The sequence below is a fragment of the Mya arenaria genome, chromosome 3, assembly GCF_026914265.1.
Source record: "Mya arenaria isolate MELC-2E11 chromosome 3, ASM2691426v1".
Lineage (NCBI taxonomy): Eukaryota > Metazoa > Mollusca > Bivalvia > Myida > Myidae > Mya > Mya arenaria.
This window is the reverse complement of record NC_069124.1, coordinates 49,998,215-50,019,943: the sequence shown is the minus strand read 5'-3', so window position 1 is coordinate 50,019,943 and position 21,729 is coordinate 49,998,215. Positions and strand designations below refer to the sequence as shown.

General features: G+C 35.0%; 1 protein-coding gene across 6 annotated transcripts in view; it reads left to right on the top strand.

Moving 5' to 3' along the window:
* Window positions 1-20,433, top strand: part of LOC128227437 (protocadherin-18-like) — a 53,776-nt gene extending 33,343 nt beyond the window's left edge. For 4 of the 6 annotated variants that reach the window (XM_052937976.1, XM_052937975.1, XM_052937978.1 and 1 more), the window contains 4 exons: window positions 7,100-10,000; window positions 15,801-15,950; window positions 16,724-16,847; window positions 19,011-20,433. In XM_052937976.1, the coding sequence (XP_052793936.1) occupies window positions 7,256-10,000; window positions 15,801-15,950; window positions 16,724-16,847; window positions 19,011-19,360 (3,369 nt within the window). In that variant the 5' untranslated portion in view covers window positions 7,100-7,255 and the 3' untranslated portion in view covers window positions 19,361-20,433. Of the gene's footprint in view, window positions 1-399; window positions 501-2,732; window positions 2,845-7,099; window positions 10,001-15,800; window positions 15,951-16,723; window positions 16,848-19,010 lie in introns of those variants that run through there. The other 2 variants (XM_052937979.1, XM_052937977.1) reach the window with 2 other exon arrangements.
* Window positions 20,434-21,729: the final 1,296 nt, after the last annotated feature.

The following is a 21,729-nucleotide window of genomic DNA, read 5'->3' as shown; positions in this document are numbered from 1 at the left end:
TATAAGTAGAAATTGAAGAAGCTCTCTGTGCAAACGAAGACAAACTAGCTGATATTAGTGTAGCAGACGAGTTGGAAGATTGTCTGAGTACATCACAAGATCTTCTTGCTTGATTTACCGAGGCAATGCTATTTTAGTGGAATAGGATAAAAAGAGAATGGGAAATTTATTTTAAAATCATGAAGACCGTTAGACGCGAATGGACAATATGGTATCTTATTTGAGAATAGTGAAACAGTCAAATTTGTATCATTTAACTTTGCCAATGGACTGTATATGCTATCTAAGTATTTAATGGAACAGTCAAATTTGTGTTAAAGTTTGCAAATGGACAGAATGCTATTTATATATTATAATGGAACAGTCAAATTTGTGTTTAAGTTTGCAAATGGACAGAATGCTATTTATGTATAATAGAACAGTCAAATTTGTGTTCACTCTCTTAATTATAACGTGGAAAGCCAAAACTGTGTGCAAGAATATCTTATAGGGAGGAAAAGGTATTAGACAGAATTTCTGTTTGATGTTAAATTTAATATCGTTTTTTTCATTCAACATTACATCAAGAAGACACAAAGTTTGTAATTCCTGTTAATTGAGATGAGCGTGACGTTTTTAGAAATTCCATGTCGAAAAAAGCAGGAACAAATTTTATTAAAATTTAAATGAAAACCAACAGTATTTTATTTTCCGTTATTTCTGGTGTAATTTCTTCAGGTTTTGAGGAATGTGTAAAGTCTGGTATTTAATTTTTTTGGATGAAAATTTCTCTTGACAGCAATGTGCATCTTTACAGTTAGACAAAATATGTCCATTATTTTCAAGCCATATTTTACTGTAAAATGTTCAAAAAAGTAATTCATCTTTCCATAAGTTTGTCTCACTTGTTTTAAATGAGTAATGATTTCTTATATTGTTTTTGGCTTGTTTTATTGTGAATTTTTTTGTCTGTGAACGTAATAACTAAATGGAGCATTATTCCTACATCAAAGAAACTTATTTTGCTAAAATCATCTCTATAAGTATATGCAATAATTTGTGCAACATATTACATTACTGTGAAAATTGGGGCATCTGCATTTTATAAAAGTGGAGGCCTTTATGCAATTTCCAAGAAAATAGTTTCAAGTGTAAGAGCTTTTCAACTTTCCCCACCCACTTGAACAAAACAGCTGGAGTTCAAATAAGAATGCCAGAATTTCCTGTCAAATATTTTAGCTCTTGAAATATGAAAAGACACATTAATGACCACTTCATTTAATTAGGCTAATTTTCCAGGGGCTAAGAGGTCTTAAATGCAAGCACAAAATATGGGTGACTCCCTGTTTGTGGTGAGATATTAAAAGTGATAAATCTATCAGAATCATGTTTGTGCATGAAATGACATGCAGCTTGCAAACACACTTCTGGCATTCGGTTCAAATACCGCAATACAAATATTCCCTTCGGCATTTCATGAGGTTTTTTCCCAATGTAATCCTTTTCTCTTTCAATTGTTTTTCCTTTAAGTTTTATGGCTTCAAAATACATCATGATATAATTAGTGTGATTCCATATCAGAGTGTAAAGCTTTATCTCCTGAGTCTAAGAAGTCCTGGTAATTCTTACATTTTGATTGTTTTATGCAACTTGTTTACAAATCATTAAAACTACTCCTAAGAACCCTTTCTTAGTTAAATAGTCTGCACTGATGCATCATGTACTCAGGAATTATCAAGTTAATTATGGCTAATGGTAAACAAAATGTAATATGGGTGTAATCCTTAGGATTAATTTATAGTTGAGCATCTGGCCATTAGACAATTGACCAAAGAACATCAAAACAATATCTGGCCACAGGTTAAGATGCACATTATGATGTCCAAAAGTGTCTGTAGTATTCTCAGTAGAATGGTGGGGTTCTCAACTCTGGCTCTTGGTAATTTTTCTTCCTTCTTGAAACTTTTATTGCTCTCATATTTTTATGATGCTTCAAGAATCGTGCTTTGCTTTTTTACTGTATTTACAAAATTCTCAGTTAATAATTTAATTCCAAACAGCAGCCTCTGTCATCACTGAGTGAATTTTCAAGAACTTAGTTTTTAAATGAAAGGATTTCTCAGAGCTTAACTATTTGTTTTTTTAAATCAACAAAATAAAGAAATGTTTTCGTTTTGTCAATTGGATCAATGCTTTGTACAAGATACATGTACTTAGAAAGGTCACTAAATTTTAGAAACATGTTGGACTCTAGTAAGTTAATAATACTTCTATATAAGTGTTGAAAAGATGTGTAATAAATTTCAATCAAGTTGAATGAACTCTAAGAGACAGTGAGAAATTCTTTCATGAGTTTGCTTCTGCTTTTTTTTGTTCCCTGAATTGGCATCGTCAGTCAGAGACAACAGAAACCGAGGGTTCCCCTAATCTGATTGCTGTGACAGTTTCAATTACTGATCCTACTTCAAGTATTTGATCAATTGAATCCTTAAAAATCGAATTATCTGTGTCCGACTTGCTTACTCTATTAAGCATTGTCACTCTCAATATCCAGTGTGTGGATTGTTCGGAAGATTCAGTTGCGATTTCGAGATTCGTTTTAGCAGGAGGTGAGGAAGGGTTAGCACTGCAATTTCACTAATCTCGATAATATCCATAAATGAATTGCTGCCGCTGTGAAGCGATCGTGTGAGCGACAAATAGAGAATTTTCTTCATTATTGACAAAGTGGACAGGGGGCTCCATGTCTTGTATTTATGAACAGTGTGTCTTCCTGATGCAGAGGGGATCCTGTACAAGAATTATAAGTGGATCTCGGAGTGTAATTTGTGGATTAATTTCTTAAATGAGATGATAAATAGATAGGTAAATATTTTATTCTCTTTTACAGCTTAAGATATGAGAATATTTTATTGAAAAGAAAACAAGCTGATTTTGTTTATATTGTTTTATGTCTTTTCTGAGAATACATAATGAATATGCTGGTGACAGATATTTTAGGGCCCAAGATATTTGAATATTTTATTAAAAAGAATAAAAGCTGTTGATTTTGTTTATATTGTTTTATGTCATTTCTGAGAATACATAATGAATATGGCGGTGATAGATATTTTGGGGCCCATGTGAATGATACAGTCTCGCGTGGTAGGTTGGAATTGTCACATTTTTGATTCCCCAGAGTTCCATTATGTGCCAGAGCAGCAGATAATTCGTCTCAACAAACGAGATTGTGACAGTCACAGTTCCCCTTGGAAGACAACCTTCGCTTTAAATAAAACTGTGTTTGATTATCTGTCATTGAGTTGGTTACAATTAAATATATAGGGTGCAGAACTCCGTTTATAAGGCCAAAGTAAAAAATAATTTGTCTATTGGGTGGGTAAGTTGGAAGTTTTTTTTTATACCTTCATTCCATTCTTTAATGAAAGACAATACAAGAACATGACCGTTGGAAAGGCTAAAAAAGATGCTGGTCAAGGATATTTTTGTGTGTCAGTATATAAGGTTAGGTGAAACAAACTATTTTTTTATCATGGCTTGATTAATTTTGCATATAAATATGTGATTTTTTTCAGCAGTTTTCGTTTATCAGTTTAATACTGTATTAATTAAATGTTGTGTTTAAATCAATTACACCTTTTAAGTAACACATACTGCATGTGCAGATCAATTTGCAGGTCAAAGGGATTGGGTTAAAAAAAATTATGATATCCTTTTTTCTGGTAAAATGCCCTTGTTTTTACCGGATTCTGTCAGTAATGTCTATATGATTTCAAGGGTAAAATTAAATAGTAATGAAGGAATTTCCATTATCTTTTATGGCTAAAGTTTTTTCTGTCTGGATTTTGATGAAAGTTATTCGATACTTTAATCGCTTTATCCTTTTTACCATATTTAGTTTTCGACAAACAAAAATGTGGTAGTGTCATAGTAATGGTTTTGCCTGTAACTCCCCTTGTCTTCATGAAAATCTATAATGTTTACCATATCAAATGGAACTCCAAAGCCAAAGGTACGGGCACCTTTGCAAAGTTAACTATATCCCTTTAGTTGATCATTAAGTGAATATCGAGTAACCACAACTCACTGGCTTGAATACTTCTTGGGTTATGTCCCTTGACTAATTGAGAATATTTATTGCTGTTTCACAGAAATATGTTCTATCTGAGGGATTCTGTGTCAGAAATTTTCTGTAATAAATATAATGAGAGCCAAATAGTAGTAAGTGTTTATTTGTGATCTTCTAAGCAATGAAGCCTGATGCAACCTTATTGTTAAGACAAATTATAAATGCTAGCTTTCTTAGTGTTTAGCGGGAAATGCCTTGTGAATGCCTTTATATTAGCCATAATGCACATCTGCATTTAGCTTCTAAATATCTCATCTAATATTAATGAAATTTTGCGGTTGTAATCTACTAAATATTTTTGTTGTCAAAGCTCACATCTTAATTTATTATTGAATATGATTCTGCCTGCGATCCCATTGGGTAGGCATGAGCCTAAATGCTTATTATCGTTATGAGCTTTGCAAAGGTATGGTGTATATTTCATGCTGATTTCATGAGGCTGTTACCATTTTCCAGCAATATTCCAAACACTTAAATTTATAACGGGGTTGGCATGTTATAATTCCGTTCTTTATTCTTTCTGGTTTTATATATGTATGTAATTGTTACCTATGGTGTCAGGTCTTCTGGAATTCTAGTTTTAATCTTTACACTGTTTTTGCAGTTTTCAAATTCTAGGCATCCAACATTCGAACAGCCATGTTCACAATAGCCACCAGTGAAGTTGTAATTTGTGGAATAATCATTCAGCCGCCATTAAGTCTGTGGCATTGAAAGCCAGGCCTTAAATTTCACTGGAATTATACTAAAAATGTTGCTAGCGGTCTTTGATGAGTGAAGTGAATACTGTTTATTTGAGTTCCTAAAAATATCAGAAAAAAATATCTAGGAAATAAAATCTGTTTTAATCAATAGCCTAATGTACCATTTAGTAGATGAAGGGAGAAATTAATGTTTGTTAAATCAAATGGAAATATGCAATAATTTTGTTATATGAATAATTGCTTTGAAATCAGGTCAAACAATTTCTCAAAAAATCTACCATAAACCAAAACTTAGGAAATGTTAATAATTTTGGTATTATTTTAAATTTTGCTATATTTTGGAAATTAATTTCAATTTCGTTTCAAAGTGTCAGATTTTTATCCACCCAGACAATCTAGATTTTGATACCGATCTCCCTCCAAGGTTAAACTTCAACACAAGGAATTAATTCAGAATACACAATGCAATATGTTTATATTAATTATTCAAATCGCAATTTTGTTTTCCAAAGTCGGCTTTCCTGGCCTTGCTTGATTCAATGCCTATACTGTAAAGGTATTGTATCCACCTACCGGACTGAAGATTTTAATAACCAAGAACCTGGCTTTGTACTTGATAGTGGTGATTACATTAGGATAACAATGATAATCTTTCAAGTACTGATGAAGATAAACAAACGGTATCTTCAACAGTGAACTATGACTAGATTGGTCAATTTGAAATGTCTGATAAAGTCATAGAAAGTTATTCTTGAAATCTCTGCTCTGACGGTGCAGATTTCTACTCCATTACTCTGATTTTGTGCGAAACTAAAAAGAAGAGAAAAAGAAATATTCTGTATGTTCTTAAAAATGTGAAATTCTCAATCAGAAAATTGTACAATTGTGATGTCCGGTTTTATATATATTTTTTTGGTTGGTCAAGCCAGTGCAGTGTACAAATTTGGATTTGTTGAGTATTACATTAGATAACGGGGTACTTGGATTATATTGATATTTTTTGGAACAATTTTATAAGTACCTCAAATGGTAAAAACTGTTTAGCTACAGGACATTTACAAAAGGAAATGTAACGTCCTGTTTTTCATATTTGGATAACCTTTTATAGGACTTTAAAAGACAGTCCCCGGAGACATGTTGAGTTGAAACAGTGGCAAGTCTGTTTGCTTTCCATACATTGGCAAACATTTTGGTGTTAATAAACCATTTCTTGCGTTGACTTTATCACGATAACTTCCCATATTTCCTCATATAATAAGTCAATGCCAAATAAACAGTTTTCTGTGGGTTCTGTCAATATATGGCCAATAAACTAGGCTGTATTTGCTTGTCATACAAGACTTACTTATTGTTTCGGTCTTTGAGCAGTTGACCGGTTTGACTTTGATACACCCAATGAAGAACAGCCTTAAAAGTTGTTTACCGTCATCTAGTTGTGAAAGATTTAACTGAAACTTGATTAGATGGAGAATTTTACGGCTGTCATTTCTGTGAGATTGTAGGGATTGTTGTGACGATTGAAAGGAAATGATTGGAACTTATAGCTCGTCAACAACGTGTGTGGAACGTAATTCCTTGGCACATTTTATTTCGTTTTTACGTCAAAATTAAATTGGTGCAGTCGTTCAAAACCTCTCTTACAATTTCTGTCTTTCATATTCAAAAGAATTATTTAAAGGACACTCGAAATAAAAGAAGTGGTATTGTTGTCCCTTGATATTATGGGTTGATATTATAGCAGTTATTTCTATTGGTTCTTGTTTATATGTTTCCAATGGTACAATAGAGTCTCGTACCTTGCTTGCTTTCAAGAGTCAGTGTCTTTGTTACAAGTTAGGAGTCTTAAGAACCCTTGATTCTATGAAATTGTATTCAAACATTGGCACTAGTTTCTATTTGAGGTACTTGAGTCTGTATTAATGATGTCAAAAATATTGAAATATCGCTTTCGAGTTATGCTACATTGTGAAATCAAAATATTAGCTAATCAAGTTTAAATATTTATCCAAGGAAAGAGTCCAGTCTGAATTGTCTTTTGACTCATAATACAAGCATTGAAATCATGATATTCTGAAGATCAAAAAAGATTTTATTTTGTTAAAGAAAGAGTCGTGCAACCTTGTTATGTACCCAGCATTTTCATAAATAGCTTTTAATTAATAGGTGCAGTTTGTATAACCACATGGTGGTAGTACTTAGATGTAATAGCTATTATCTTTCATTCATGGGGTTTAGTGTACTTTTTCTGTTACCGTTCATTTACCATCTGATTATTCTGTATTTGCAGGTAGTGGCTAGATGCAGCCGGGTGAAAGCTATATGCAGCGCGTGCACAGACACTAGATAGAAGCAACCAACAAGAAAAAGGCTGACATTTGTGCTTGAACTGGAATGAAAAGTCAGCGCTGGAATTATTTGTGACCAGAATACTTTATGTGTCAGAATGGAAGGAACAGTACTTAGATGTGAACTGTGTTTGGCTCTCATCGCAGTTATGTTCGCTGTGACTTACGGTCAAAATTATCATGTATCTTTTTCCATACCTGAGAATAGGCCTTTGGACACCTACATCGGGAATGTATCCAGCAATGCTCAGTTTGTTGACCAAATACCTCCTGAAGAGCTCGGGCATATCAGATACGCATTTCTTAAACAAACACATATACAGTCACTGATCAGTTTGGATGAAACTTCGGGAATATTATACACGCTAGTCGTTATCGACCGTGAGTCTCCCGATGTTTGTCTGTCACAGCCATTGTGTTCACTAGAGTTCAGCGTAGCAGTCAGGTCAGTACGACCTCAAAGCTCATTTTTCGCCTTAATCGATGTCACTGTTAACATTCAGGACATTAATGATAACAGACCACGATTTCCACATGACATGCTTAATTTAGAAGTCTCAGAGTCTGCTACTGTTGGAACATCATTCCATATTGAAAGGGCTATTGATAATGATTCCGGAAACTTTTCTGTTCAGTCTTACGAGATCGGACAACAAGATGGTGATTTCGGACTGGACGTTGTTAAAAAACTTGATGGCAGCTTTACAGTTAAACTGGTGCTACAGTCTCCCTTAGATAGAGAAATAAAGGACAGATATAGTGTTCTAATAGTTGCATGGGACGGAGGTGACCCAAGAAAATTTGGAACACTAACGGTGAATATTTCTGTAACAGATGTCAATGACAACAGCCCTGTGTTTGTAGACAGCAGTTACAATGTGACATTGAGAGAAAACAGGACAGTTGGTGCTCCGTTCCTGCAGATTTCAGCAGTTGATAGAGACATCGGTGAAAATGGTCGAATCACATACCAGTTCAGTCAAAATCAGTTTGATAACAGAGTGAATGAGTTTTTTACTGTATCACAAGACACTGGGCAACTTGAGCTAAAAAAAAAACTTGTCTATGACAATCATGATTATACGATAATCGCAGAGGCAGTAGACCATGGCGATCAGCCCCATGTGACCCAAGTGAGAATCACTGTTCAAATTGTTGATGTTGGAAATAACCCACCCATTCTCGAGGTAAATCTTCTCGGGCAAGAGAACTCTAAAATCGTGAACATATCCGAGTCATCGAGCCCTGGTACCTTCGTTGCTCATATCAATGTTATCGACAGTGACACTGGTGACAATGGTAGGGTGGAGTGTGCAATTTCGGACAGAAAGTTTGACCTTCAGAAAATGGGCGCTAAAGGGTATAAGGTGATTGTGAGAGAGGAACTGGACAGAGAAAAGCAGGACTTGCACCAGATTTTAGTGAGTTGTCATGATTTTGGTACTCCTCCGCTTACAGCATCTTCAAGTTTTCTAGTTTCGGTGACTGATATAAATGACTGTGCACCAATATTCACCCAGCCTGTTTTTACTGGAACCATACCTGAGAATCACCATGAATTCAGAACATTTGTGCAAATCATCGCATTCGATGAAGATCTTGGTGACAATGGTAAGGTGAAGTATTATATTGATCAAGAGAGTACAAGCAAGAAATTTTGGATAAATGAAACTGATGGAAGTCTAAGAGCCGATCAAGTGTTTGACAGAGAAAAAGATCAAATGATAATTTTCAAGGTCATTGCCAAAGATCAAGGCAATAGATCCCTTGCTAGCACAGCCATGGTTAAAGTTACCATTGGTGACAAAAATGACAACGCTCCAGTTATTCAAGAGCCACTAACGTTCAGCATCATGGAAAACAAGAATTCGGATTCATTTGTCGGAACTCTAAGAGCAACAGATGCAGATATAGGAGAGAATGAACGGACAATGTTCCTTATCCATCCAGATTTTGAGTATACAGTCCCTTTTGTTGTTTTTCCTGATGGTAATATTAAAACAAACAGGCAACTGGACAGAGAGGTTCAGAGTAAGTATGAGTTCAAAGTGGTTGTAGTTGACCAAGGCACACCAAGAATGAAAAGTAACGCTGTGGTCACAGTGTATGTAAATGATACAAATGATAATCCGCCAACAATGAAATTCCCAAGAGAAAAGAATAACACGGCCGTAGTGTTCAGTGATGTTAACCCGGGTCACAAAGTTGCACAAGTAGAGGCTGAAGACCCAGATGAAGACTTTAATACAATTGTCTCGTATGATATCACTGCTGGAAACTCCGAGGACTTGTTTATAATTGACAATAAGTTTGGGGGGATTTACCTCACCAGAAAAGTCTCAATTACACATAATAAAACCATTAACTTGAAGATTGCCGTGAAAGATGGTGGACATCCACAGCATACAACTGAGTCTGACTTGAACATCATTCTTGTGCGAGCTGTGAATTCTAGCTCAGGTATGCAGGAGGGAGAAAGTAACGGAAACACGCTCATTGTTGTTATTGTCGTTGTTCTGACTGCAGTCCTCTCGGTGGTCATGATCATTGTGATCTGCTTCTTGCGAAGGTTTGATCATCGTAGCAAGACCCGTAGAAATCTTGACATTGTTGCGCCAGACGAGAAATACCCAAAATGTTACATGGAGGACTCAACGCGTTACCTTGACCCCAATAACACAAGCCACGATCATCTGACCTCGACCTATGACCCGATGAGTCCCATATCGCCACAAAGAAAGAAGGAGGTCAGTTTCGACATTGAGGACCAGATGGACCATTGCGACTTGCGCGATCATCATAACACAACCATGTCAACATTTTCAGTGCCTGAATCAGAAAAGGTGAGACTCACTTTTTTTGGCATTGTATGAAAAAGAATTTGAGAATATTATTTCTATAACATTATAATGCCTCCAGCAAATGCAGTCATGATTACAGAACAAATCATATTATAATAATATAATATTACAACATTAGTATTATATTGGTTGTTGATGCCAGACAGTACTATTGCCTTCTTTATATTTAATGTTGATTGGTTATTTTTTTGCGTTATCCACAAGCATTAAAGCTTTATGGTAATTCATTACATTCACCATTGCAGAAGCATTATATTAATATAACATCTAAGCAATAAATCATGTACTATCATCATATAAAATGAGTTTGGACCGGAGGCCAGTATAATTGTTAATGTAAACAAAATGCTTTCTATTTTTAATGAAGTTCAAAAAAATGATTGAGTAAGTTTGTATAGTGTATTCCTCCAAGACTCAGAGGGTCAATTTGGCGCCCTTTTTTCCTGAAAGATAACCGTTTTTCGTAATTATTTGCTATAAATAAATAATTCTAGTAGATTTCGTTGAATGTGTTTTGTAACAATACATTGTGACATTTATTCTCATTGTTATACCTCTTTTACAAGCTAGAACAGATTTTTTTCCAGGAATGCTTTTCACTGATCAATTAATAAATCCAAGTTACGGCCCCAGTAGTGGTATAGATTGTGACAGTTTAATTCTTCATCAAAAACCCAGAGTGTGCAATACAGTCATGAAATTTAGAGATTTAATACCCAAAACGGCAATTTCATGCACAAAAACCGATTCCATTTTCAGGAATGTTGCTTAATGATAAAGAACTCTCCCCATGATCCATTGTAATCGAGTCATTCCGTTAAAAATGTTGGAATTGCTATTGGAGCGTTTAACAGGACATAGTGTAGCTTAGGCAGTTTCATGCCCTTTTTTAATTTTTTCGTCTTTCTTCATCATTGTGAATTATGTAGGCTGTTGTCTTGTAAATTTCACAGTAATTGAAATCAGAAGTTTTAAATCTTTAATGTGCATGCCAGCGCTGACCAGATTTTCCCACAGCAAACGTTCATGGTAATTAAAAAGTGAATTTTCCGTAATAATCAAATTTGTTTTAAACTAGTTATTTCTCATTAAGCAGTTCAATTTTAAGTAATCACCCAACTCGTGCTTCTGGAACGTCTAATTTGCCTGACATTTCATTGAAATTTAGAAGATTGTGGCGAAATTATCCGAAATATTGAGGCTATTCTTCACACACAAGTTTTTAAGAAAAAAACTATTTGAAAAACCTTTTGTGAAGTTAAAAGATGATTTATTGTGGAATAAATGATTTGGGAAAAAACAACATTTTTGTGGTTTTGAAGCGTTTTTTAAGCTTTAACAGTTGAACCCCGTTGTCTGGAACTCCCTGACGCGTCTTGGAAAATTCTAGCCAAAAGGGAATGCTTAGCCTCTGAATGAAGAAATCGGTCCTTTAAACGCAATTCGAGCTAAGGAGAAATTTGAACCTATTGAGTTTGAGCCAAGTGAGGTCAACCAATAGGGGCTTGACACAGTATAAAAAAATATCAATAAAGGCATAAATGAAAAGCCATAAATTCTTAATAAAAAAAAAAAAAAATTGAGACTCATTTGAACATGTTGAGGTTTCGACAGACAAGAAATTTGTTTATTTGCACAAGAAAATATGGTGTCTATTGAACGAAAAAGGTAATGGATAATACATACTGAAATGTGTGTACAAAATATTCCTAAGTACCAGAAAATTACATTAGTAATTAAGCAAGGTTTTCTTTCTTCTTGAAGTGCTTGCATTTTTCCTCAGCTCAAGGAATGGTAAATGGCGTAACTCTCACGATATCATCATTAGAAAGAAATATAGATCAGAGAGCTGGGGGACAACATTTGCCTCATACAATTAAAGGTGCAGTAATATCATAGTTTTCTTCTTTTATAGAGTTAGAGAATGTGGTTGTAACCTGCGGCATAATGAATGGCTCTAACTTTATTTTATTCCATGAAACAAATTAGTGGGAGCAAATATTGCCGAGACATATGGGCTGTCTTATTGAAAAAGGTGATCAACTTATATATTTGGTGTACATACATTTCTTACATTCACTGCTTATTTCTCGTTTTATTCCCTTGGTTCAAAACATACATCACTGATCTCAGAAATATTTTAAGTGACATTTTAAGAGGAGCTGGATAAAAACATCCCATCGACTAGACCTTCCATGACATTTTTGACAAGGTGGACAAAACATCCCAGATCATTTTGATGGTGAACAAAACATACCATCCTGGACATTAGATACCGTCCTGTCAAATATTTTTTTCTACCATTCCAAAATGATTTGGTATGTTTTTTTCCACCCTGCCAAAATGTTGTGGGAGGTTTTGCCCACCTAGTCAAAAATGACATGGGCGGTTTTGTCCATGGGATGTTTTTGTCCTGCATTCCATTTTAAATGATGTTTTTGCAAAGAAATAGCAACCTGCTTAAGATATTACAAAGAATTAGATCTAGTTCTGGATTCTTTTATCAAAGATTCTTTAGTTCTGTTTTTAACTGCAGCTGCAAAATTCCAAAGAGGAAAAAGTATTTGCAAGAGGCGGCAAATGAACAGATTATATTGTTTGTCAGGGGATGATAACGTTAACTAGTTTAGGTACCTGTGTTTGATTTAGTTCCTTCAGTCTTAACTCCAGTCACACCTTCTCTGATAGTGACATGATAACGCTGTTTTCTTTGAGATTACCTTTAATTGAATCAGACAAATAGAAAAAGTGTGAGAATAATAGAATTTCAAGCAATACTAGATAATATATATTTGCATGTTATCTGTCAAATATGGGCATTGTTTGCATTAAGAAGACACTTTTTCCTGAGCTGTAAGTCAAATATTGACCAACAAATTATTCATGCAGCATTTATGTCAATGTATTGCTCTATGATACAATATTTCCTAATATGGTGGATTTTGTGGAGCCCGATGATTTTATGATTGAATATTTCTATAATATAAATGATATAAAATGTCTTCACAATGGTGATCATCATTATTTAATAACAACTATGATGATCATGATTTAAGTCTTTCACTATCAACTCGAAAAAGGAGATGTTTTCTTCATCAAAGACCAAATATTTCCCAACAAGATGAATTAGATAATGTCACTGAACCTCAGATAAATAAAGAAACTGACCATTTCTCTAAACAAAGGCTTTATGTTATTGCCAAAGAAGAATCAACACAAAAACTGAGTTCACTTGGCTAGAGTTTTCCACCAGCATTGTTTTGTGGACACGGAGACTTGGTTGCCAAAGCGTCTTGCCAATCTAGTAAAAGGGCAATTTATCATGGAATGGTTATGAAAAGTGCTAGTTTCACATTTATATTTGTCAAACTTTGATGCCGCCCTCATAAAACAGCAATGACATGTGGATCTTTGCCGGGAACTTGGGCAAACTTTTAAGCTTGATTACAATTTACTCCCAGTCTTTCCTGGTGATTGAGCTATAAAAAAAGAAATTGAATTTTTGCATATCGGAGGGAAATCTGCAATTCAGACCACAAGATCTCATATTTGGGATTTCCAATTTGTCAAATTGTATTCATTTATCTCCTTGGAAAAGATAAGAAATTTCGAATAATCAGCACAAAACGAAATATTAACATCGATTGTTGTTATATTATTGCATTTCTAGGATTGTAACCTTTTCAAAAAGCGTGGGTAATACAAAGACGATTTTGATGCTTTATTTGTCAATGTCTGAGAAACAATATGAAATTAATGCACATGAATGCATTATTTCAGACGAGTGGCTGAAATTTTCCTTGGGAACAACCTCTGGCTCTAATTATGTCATTACAATTATGCTTTGTTTTTTCATACTTTCTTTAAGGTGCGCTCCAAATTACACCCCCTCAATGCCAGATTCTAAATCTGCCCCTGGGTACATAAGGAAGTTTTGGAAGCTTTGTAGTTTTAGTAACTTATTGTTGTTTATTTACTTTCCATATACTTAACAATAACTGATAAATCTTATTATCAGAGCATTTATTGACAATGATCAAGTCCTTACACAAAATTATAGTTTCAAAGGATTTAGGAATTGCACAAGATCACGAAGATCTGTAAGGTTATTAAGATAAAACAAGTAATAAGAAACAGGTCTGGTTGATTAGCTGGTGTTTACTCTTGGATTAGTGTGCTGTGTACAATGAAGTTATCACCAGCCCGGATAAATCTATGGTTGGCTGATAGTGGCCAGACTCTGACCACTGGCCACTTGGTGACTGACCATCCTGTTGTTATGATTGTATAAGACATCTGTGGACAATTTAATGTCAAATTAATAAAAACCATTAAATTGTTTCAAAGCTTTATGTTCTTTCTTCATTTTCTGGTGTAGGAATGATATTGCACCAGTCTTAAATCAGAGGTTCTTGATGGATTAACCCTGACCCCTCAGTTTCCATTGCCAACTATAAGCATTGCCATCTTTTAATATTAAAGGGTGCTCCTAAATAGTTCAGCTTGCCCTACCTTATCCAACAGCTCTTCTCCTCTGGCCGATAATGTTCTGTCTTGTCTGCATTCTAACTAAATTTGTCTGTGATTGTGTTATATTGACAAATACTCCGGCTTTATGATTGACAGAAGGACTTGCATCTATTGCATTATACTGGCCTATTGAAAGTTATGGAAACACATCAGGGATAGATATACTTGACAAGATCCTATGAATGTTCATTGGTGTTTGCATTTAGACAAGATAAATATTGAATTCAGGAATTTGCGTGATCGTCCTGTCTGGTACTCACCATAGAATTTGGTTAAAAATCGTATTTTCGCATCTTTCCATGACATTAATGGATGATTTGTTCTTTGCCTTCCAATTTAAAGATATTATGTAAGGGTTGAGACCTTCTTATTAAAAGATGTATATCAAAATGATGGTTTTGTCTGAGAGACTAGAGGAGCAAAGCTCGAGAATTTTGTTGCTTTTTTGTAACTGATCCGAACTTCATGCATGCAGTGGGAATACTGGTAATATATCATACATTTACATTCAAAGCCATTGTCTTTGAAACGTTGCTTTTGAATAAGTTTCCTCAGCGAATTTTTTTAGGGGTTAGCACTGTATTTGACTTTGTACTGTTGCTGTGAATTTGAACTTGATCAGGTGTTAACATAACAGATACGAAAAATGTATAAAAGGTACTAGACACCCGATGATACAATTGCAAGAATTTTTTTGTTGAAAACTTACATGGAATTGACATTGTTGTGTACAACGCATTGAATCTAACTTACTCATGAGTATTACATTGCTTACGCCTTATGCATCTTTTGCAGTATTTGTACATTTTTCCACTTAGAATTTACCGGGGTAATCTACCACATTAATCTCAGTAAGTTTAAAAATAGCATTGGAATATTTATCTGTACTCTGAAACTCATAAACAGATATTATTTAAACTGACAAACCATATTGCGCTCTTTTTAAACTGGCAGCAGTATGATTGTTGAGTTTATTATTTTAATAATGTAAAATGATGTATTATAGGCCTCCTACTAGATCTAATTGACAATTCTAGGCTTGTTTTGAGGAAAAACTGTATATGCTGTTTTGGGACCATCTGGTGTCTAGGCCCTTTAACTGTTTCAAGGACTGTTTGGGTGTGATGAAGGGAGGAATATGTGCCAACAGGGAACATGAGCTAATTCAATGAACATCAAGTTTAACATGATTTGCGGTGATGGTCGTCTCATGACGCTTACATTAGTGTTAATCTTTTCTTGTTTTAAACAGTTTCAGGGAGTGTCCGGGTGTGATGACGGGGAAGAGTGTACACCAGGTGGGGACGGGGGTCGTCTCAACACCCTCCAGCTCCTTCAATACCACCAAGCTGTCCTTGAATCACAAACACGGGCCTGGCTCCAGACACATGATGGACACGAGGTAAGATGCAGACACAAGTTGATCAGACTCTTTCAATCATTATCAGATAACCTTAGATGATATTATTTCCGGCCTAATCAAATGTTTTAGATCTCATCCAAAGGGTTGTTGCTTCAAATCCACCAGAGACACAGTGTCTTGGCCTCCCAAAGAAGGATGCCAGTTTTTGCCTTTCCCTAAAAATCAGACAAAAGTAGACCTTATAGCTGTCTACAATTGCTGAAGTAAATTAATGTGTCCAGCACTTAAGTATCCCCTGGCCACAGACAGTTATAGTTTATTTCCTACAAAGTCATAGGTCATGGTGGACTCATTTACAGGCAATATTATTGATTTGAGAGGCAAAGATGGTGGAGCATGTCCATGCCTTCCTTGGATTGTTTGTCAATGCCCTTAGCCCTTTTTGAGATTGGTTCGTTATTAATTGTCAGTCTTTCTTGGGCTGGTATTCTCAATGCATCTTAAGTAATTTCTTAACTTAAGTCACTTTCCTAATTCAAGTTTATCATTGGTGATATGATATATGATATAAAGGCTTATTAATTTCTGAAGTACGTTTTTTATTTACCTTGAAAAAAACATAAATTTCTTTTAATTTGACTATAATTTATTTAGAAATTATCTTAAGTAAGGAAATGACTTAAGATGCTATATGAATGAGGCCCAGAACTGCTTCGCTACCTGTGATTATAAGATATGTTTCATGTTCACCGAAAGTATGGTATAAGTGTGTCTCTGTCAAGCACATTTAAAACTCTCCTATATTTGAATAGGAGAGCAGCAGTTTTGATGTGACGTTACCGGAAGACAAGTACAGCGACACGTCAGAGGAGGTGACGGCCAGTGACAGCGGGAAAGGAGGCAGTGAGGATGATATCCCGTCCAACCACTCAAAAGGTACTGTAATAAGTGTGAAACATGCTGGTAGTAAGCAGATGAATATATCTCATGCTGTTCTTGTTTTCTGGGGCAGAACGTGGTACAAAAAAAATTAAGAAGAGTTATATGCCCTCAGTTACCTTGAGAAGTTGAAATTTAGCATTAGCCAGCTTCATGACTTTACAAAAAAGCAATTTATCGATAGCAAGTGTGAAAATGATGAATTATTACATGATTTAGGTCCCTAAGTACATTTACTGGCTTCAGGTGACATGTTAGACTGACTTTGTCATCTAAAAAGCATTCTTGTGGTATTCGATGTGATTAAAATTTATTTTAGCTTTTAAAAAAAATGATTGTCAGCATAAATAGACATTTCTTGGTTCTTTGTAATGTTTCATATGATGAAAAGCTCATAATTTTCTGAAGTAGACCTCCTAGAAATGTTTCCTACATTCAAGCCCCAGAGACATGCTTTATGTTGTTGTCTTAAGACTTATTTCATGTTTCAGGTCACTTTGGGTGTTAAAAACTTACTGTCTAATCAGATTTTGTCTACAATTTGTATAAGCAAGTGTCTGCATTTGACATCCATCTCATAGAATTTAAGGAAAATGCTTTAAAACATGCGTAACTCGCCGCCAATTTAGCGTCAGGGGATAGTACTTGTTTAACCAATACGCTGCTATGATCTGGATGGAAATTCAATTTCAAGTCCTTTAACCGTCTGCTATGCCTTCCATGCCCTATGGGCTTGCTGATACTTGTCTCGAAGTGGGGAAGTTTCTGGTATTTCCAGAAGGAAAAAAAGCAAAACAAAATTGAAATGGTCTGAATTCCCACGTTCAAAGAGGATGTTTAGATTGGTTGGAAAATGAAATGCAATTCCTAATGCAGCAGGGAAATCCCGAAGGATTACAAGAAAACTGTACCAATTAATTACTGTAATCATGGGAATGTTTTTTGGCGGTGCCTGAATAAATAAAGCAATAAGAAAAGCATGAAAGGGTTGAACCAAGAAACAAGTCTCTTTTGTCTCTGAAAGTCCAATGTCTATTTTAGGAATCGCCCAAAATGGCCTCGAGAAGAGTGATGTTGTAAAATGGTGTGAAAAATGGCCGAACATTTTCTCTAATTTTGTCAATTATGCACAGTTCATGCACTTTGCTTAATTGTTTTACTCTCGTTCTGTGGCTTTAGAGATTGTTCTGCTTCACACATTATTCCCTTAAAGACTCCATTAATGAATGCTTGGAAACAAATGACCTTTTAATCAATTGGATGGACATGGAATCGTAAATTTTATTAATAGATGCAAAACCATGAAAACTGTTTGCTTGAACAATTAACAAATGATGAGTTCCATTTAAGGGGAAAATGTAACTTGAATATTGAGGAAATATATTCCATTACTTCTCTTCTGCGGCATTTTGCAATTGAGCTAACAGAAACAAACGAAATTCCTTGAAGCTATGTGATAATTATCTCCCTGTGGTCAGCCAATGGACACTATATTGTGTCAGGAGATATCTCGCTATTATCTTTCTGTAATATTATTGGCAAATGTCTGAAACTCTGTTAAAAAAAGTGTATCTCTAGATACCTAAAATGCCATTGGTTATTCTGTCCAACAAAGTAGTAACACAACTCCCACTTACTGTATTAATTGTAGGTAGAATTATTTTCGGCTTTCCCGACTGTCCAAACTGATCCACTTTGGTTGACCTCGGTAGAACTGTTAATGGATTTTTAGCAATTTTGCACTTAATATTTTTAAGTTTAAATATAGCTTGCATTGAAATACATATTCAGATGGCCTCACTTCAAAACGCTGAAGCCACAAAATCCCAAGTTTTCATTAGCAATGTTTTTTTTTGTATTTTCTTGGAATTTTGATCACACACGGTTTGTTTACAAAAAAACAAAATAAGTTACAATTTCTGATTTAAGGATTTCTGAAGGTTCCCCATTTTTGTGTCTTTGTGAGATGTCCAATCATTGTTCGATATTTTGATCACATGATACTCCATTTTCTCATTTAAGAATTTATTCAGCATTTTGCAATAAGTTGCAGATGGTCATTTTTAATTTGATAATGCAGCTTCATCACATTTTGACGTGAGGCCATTGTTATATGAAGGATATAGTCTGTTAATATTTAAAATTTATCCATACTTTCAGACCTTAAACAGAGAATCAATGGCCCATCAACACAGCCAGGGAACAAATTCCAGACGCACCACTATGTTGCGCCAGAGTTCCGACGGCAGGGCAGTCTACAGCGTAAGGCATGCGACATCACGCTCGATGGCTGCAGGGTTGGCTCCCCTGGTAGTTCTCTCGGGGAAGAACTCCCCTGTCATCCAGACAGTCGGGTAGGACGTCCTGAAAGTCGTGCCAGTATTACACATTCCACACCCCGCCCAAACTCTCGTGCGGCTAAATACTACCCTGGTGACTCGATGGCAAATCGGACTATTGATAGTGCTATTGAAAACAGTGGTGAATGGGACGCTGCATCATATGTGTGATTTAAATGTGTTTCAAAGGCATTGTGTTGCTGTCTTGCCAACTTGTCAGTGTTTGAATGAAAATCCAAATTAGTGCAACTCTTGTATATTTGGCCAAAGGGGAACAACTCTTAAATTGTTTTATCATAGTATGTAGATGAGTTATCTGGCTTTATAGTTATCGCAGTGTAGTGACTAGGCTGATCTCATTCAAGAGTGCTTTGTACGTTGTGAGAAATATACATCTAGGTGCTGAATGTATCTACCATAATCCAAGACAAGTACTGCCAAATGAACTGTCTCAAAACTCATGTATCAATAACGTTATACATTGTAATTTGTTCTTGATAACTTTTCTACTTAAGTTCTTGATATTTTTTTTAATTGAGACTTTGTACATGAAATTACTCAAATTAAAAAACCACCTCTGAAAATAGGCTTAGATTTTGCATCAGACAATTGTAATTTAGGAATTATTTAAGAATATGAGGATTTTATAAAATTATTTTTTAGCAAAATAATCCATAAATTTCAATTCCTTCAGTTATCTACAATCAAAAAGATACAAAATTTAATTATGTAGTTAGTTTTATTAAAAATCCAAATGCTACAAAGGAAAGGTGGTAACATTTTCAATTAAAAATGTCATGATTTCTCCTTCATTATTTCATGATTTCTTGAATTCATGATTTTATCTTTGAAATCGTTAAATCGTGAAGTTGAATTCACAAATTAGTCACTTTAAAATTCTGAATATGTGAAAAAGAAATTATAAAATATTGAAATGTAACCACCGGCCGTTCGTGAAATGTTTTTATATGTGTGTTAATGTTCATTTGTTCATAGATGTAGTGGCTTAAGTATACTCTTACACATTGCATTTCACCGAGGCGTTATGTATGTGTTAAATCTAGTCATTTGTATTTAAGACAGTGAGATGTAAAAAAGGCATTTATATGGACATTTCAATTTTGTTATGTGATGTATGTGTGTACAAAATGAATATGTTGAAATTGTACAAACATGACCTTATATTGTATAGATATCACATTGAATTCCATATTGAGATTTCTTATATTTTTATTAAAAGTGATAAAAACATGCACAAGTCTTGATTTCTGTGTTTTTAAAAAAAACATGACCTTTTCGAACAAAAACTTGTAAGGTATATTTCAAATGCTGGCCTCATTTTTGTAGGGATATGGCATATATGATGGGTCATGACATTCCATCCTTTTAAAGATCATGTCTCAGTCATAACTGTGTGATTTCAATTAATCTCTGGCCTGTACTAACACTATCGTCTCAGGTCAAGGTCATACCTGGAGGTCAATGAAACCTGTCAAATGCAAAGTACATCTATATGTAATGTTTTAGCATCATCTGTGTTTATTAATAAAAAATAGAATTTGAGAAAAATATAGCGCACCATGGTGTTTTGTGCATAACATTAATGTCAGCTTAAAGGTCAATGTCACACTTTGAGGTCGGGGCAATCCAACAGGGGCTGCAAAGCAATAGTTCATGTTTCAATCACAACTAAATTAATATAAATGGGATGTCAAGCAAAGCACAAAATGGGTTGAAGATCAAACCAGGTGTCACAGGTTCGATTCCCTGCTGCACAACTAGGAAAATACTAATCATCAACTGGGAGGGAAAATTAAATGGGGGCTGTGTGACAGGGAACCTGGTCAAATTTAGACCCAAGTCAAATAGCCCCCATTTTGGTCAAATAGCCCCCACACTTTTGGTCAAATAGCCCCCACTTGGAAAAAAATAGTCAAAACGCCCCCAATTTGGTCAAAACGCCCCCATTTTGGTCAAATAGCCCCAACTCCTTTTGAACTCGACTATTCAAAGAATAAGGAGAGCTATACTACTCACCCAAGCGTTGGCGTCGACGTTAGCGTTGGCGTTGGCATCAGACCTTGGTTAAGGTTTTGCTCGCAAGCACACATAGGTTAATATCTCAGCAATTACTTCAGGTATTGCATTGAGACTTGATACAATGGTACTCAACCATCCAACCTACTTAATTAACCAAGTGAGATAACTCTAGTTTGCATTTAATATAAATAATTGCCCTTTATTATTCAACTAAGAAATTCTGGTTAAGGTTTTGCGTGCAAGCGCACGTAGGTTAATATCTCAGCAACTACTTGAGGTATTGCATTGAGACTTGATACAATGGTACTCAACCATCCAACGTACTTAATTAACCAAGTAAGATAACTCTAGTTTGCATTTAATGCAAAATAATTGCCCTTTATTATTTGACTTAGAAATTCTGGTTAAGGTTTTGCATGTAACCACACATAGGTTAATATCTCAGCAACTACTTGATGTATTGAGAGTTTATACAATGGGACTCAACCATCCAATATACT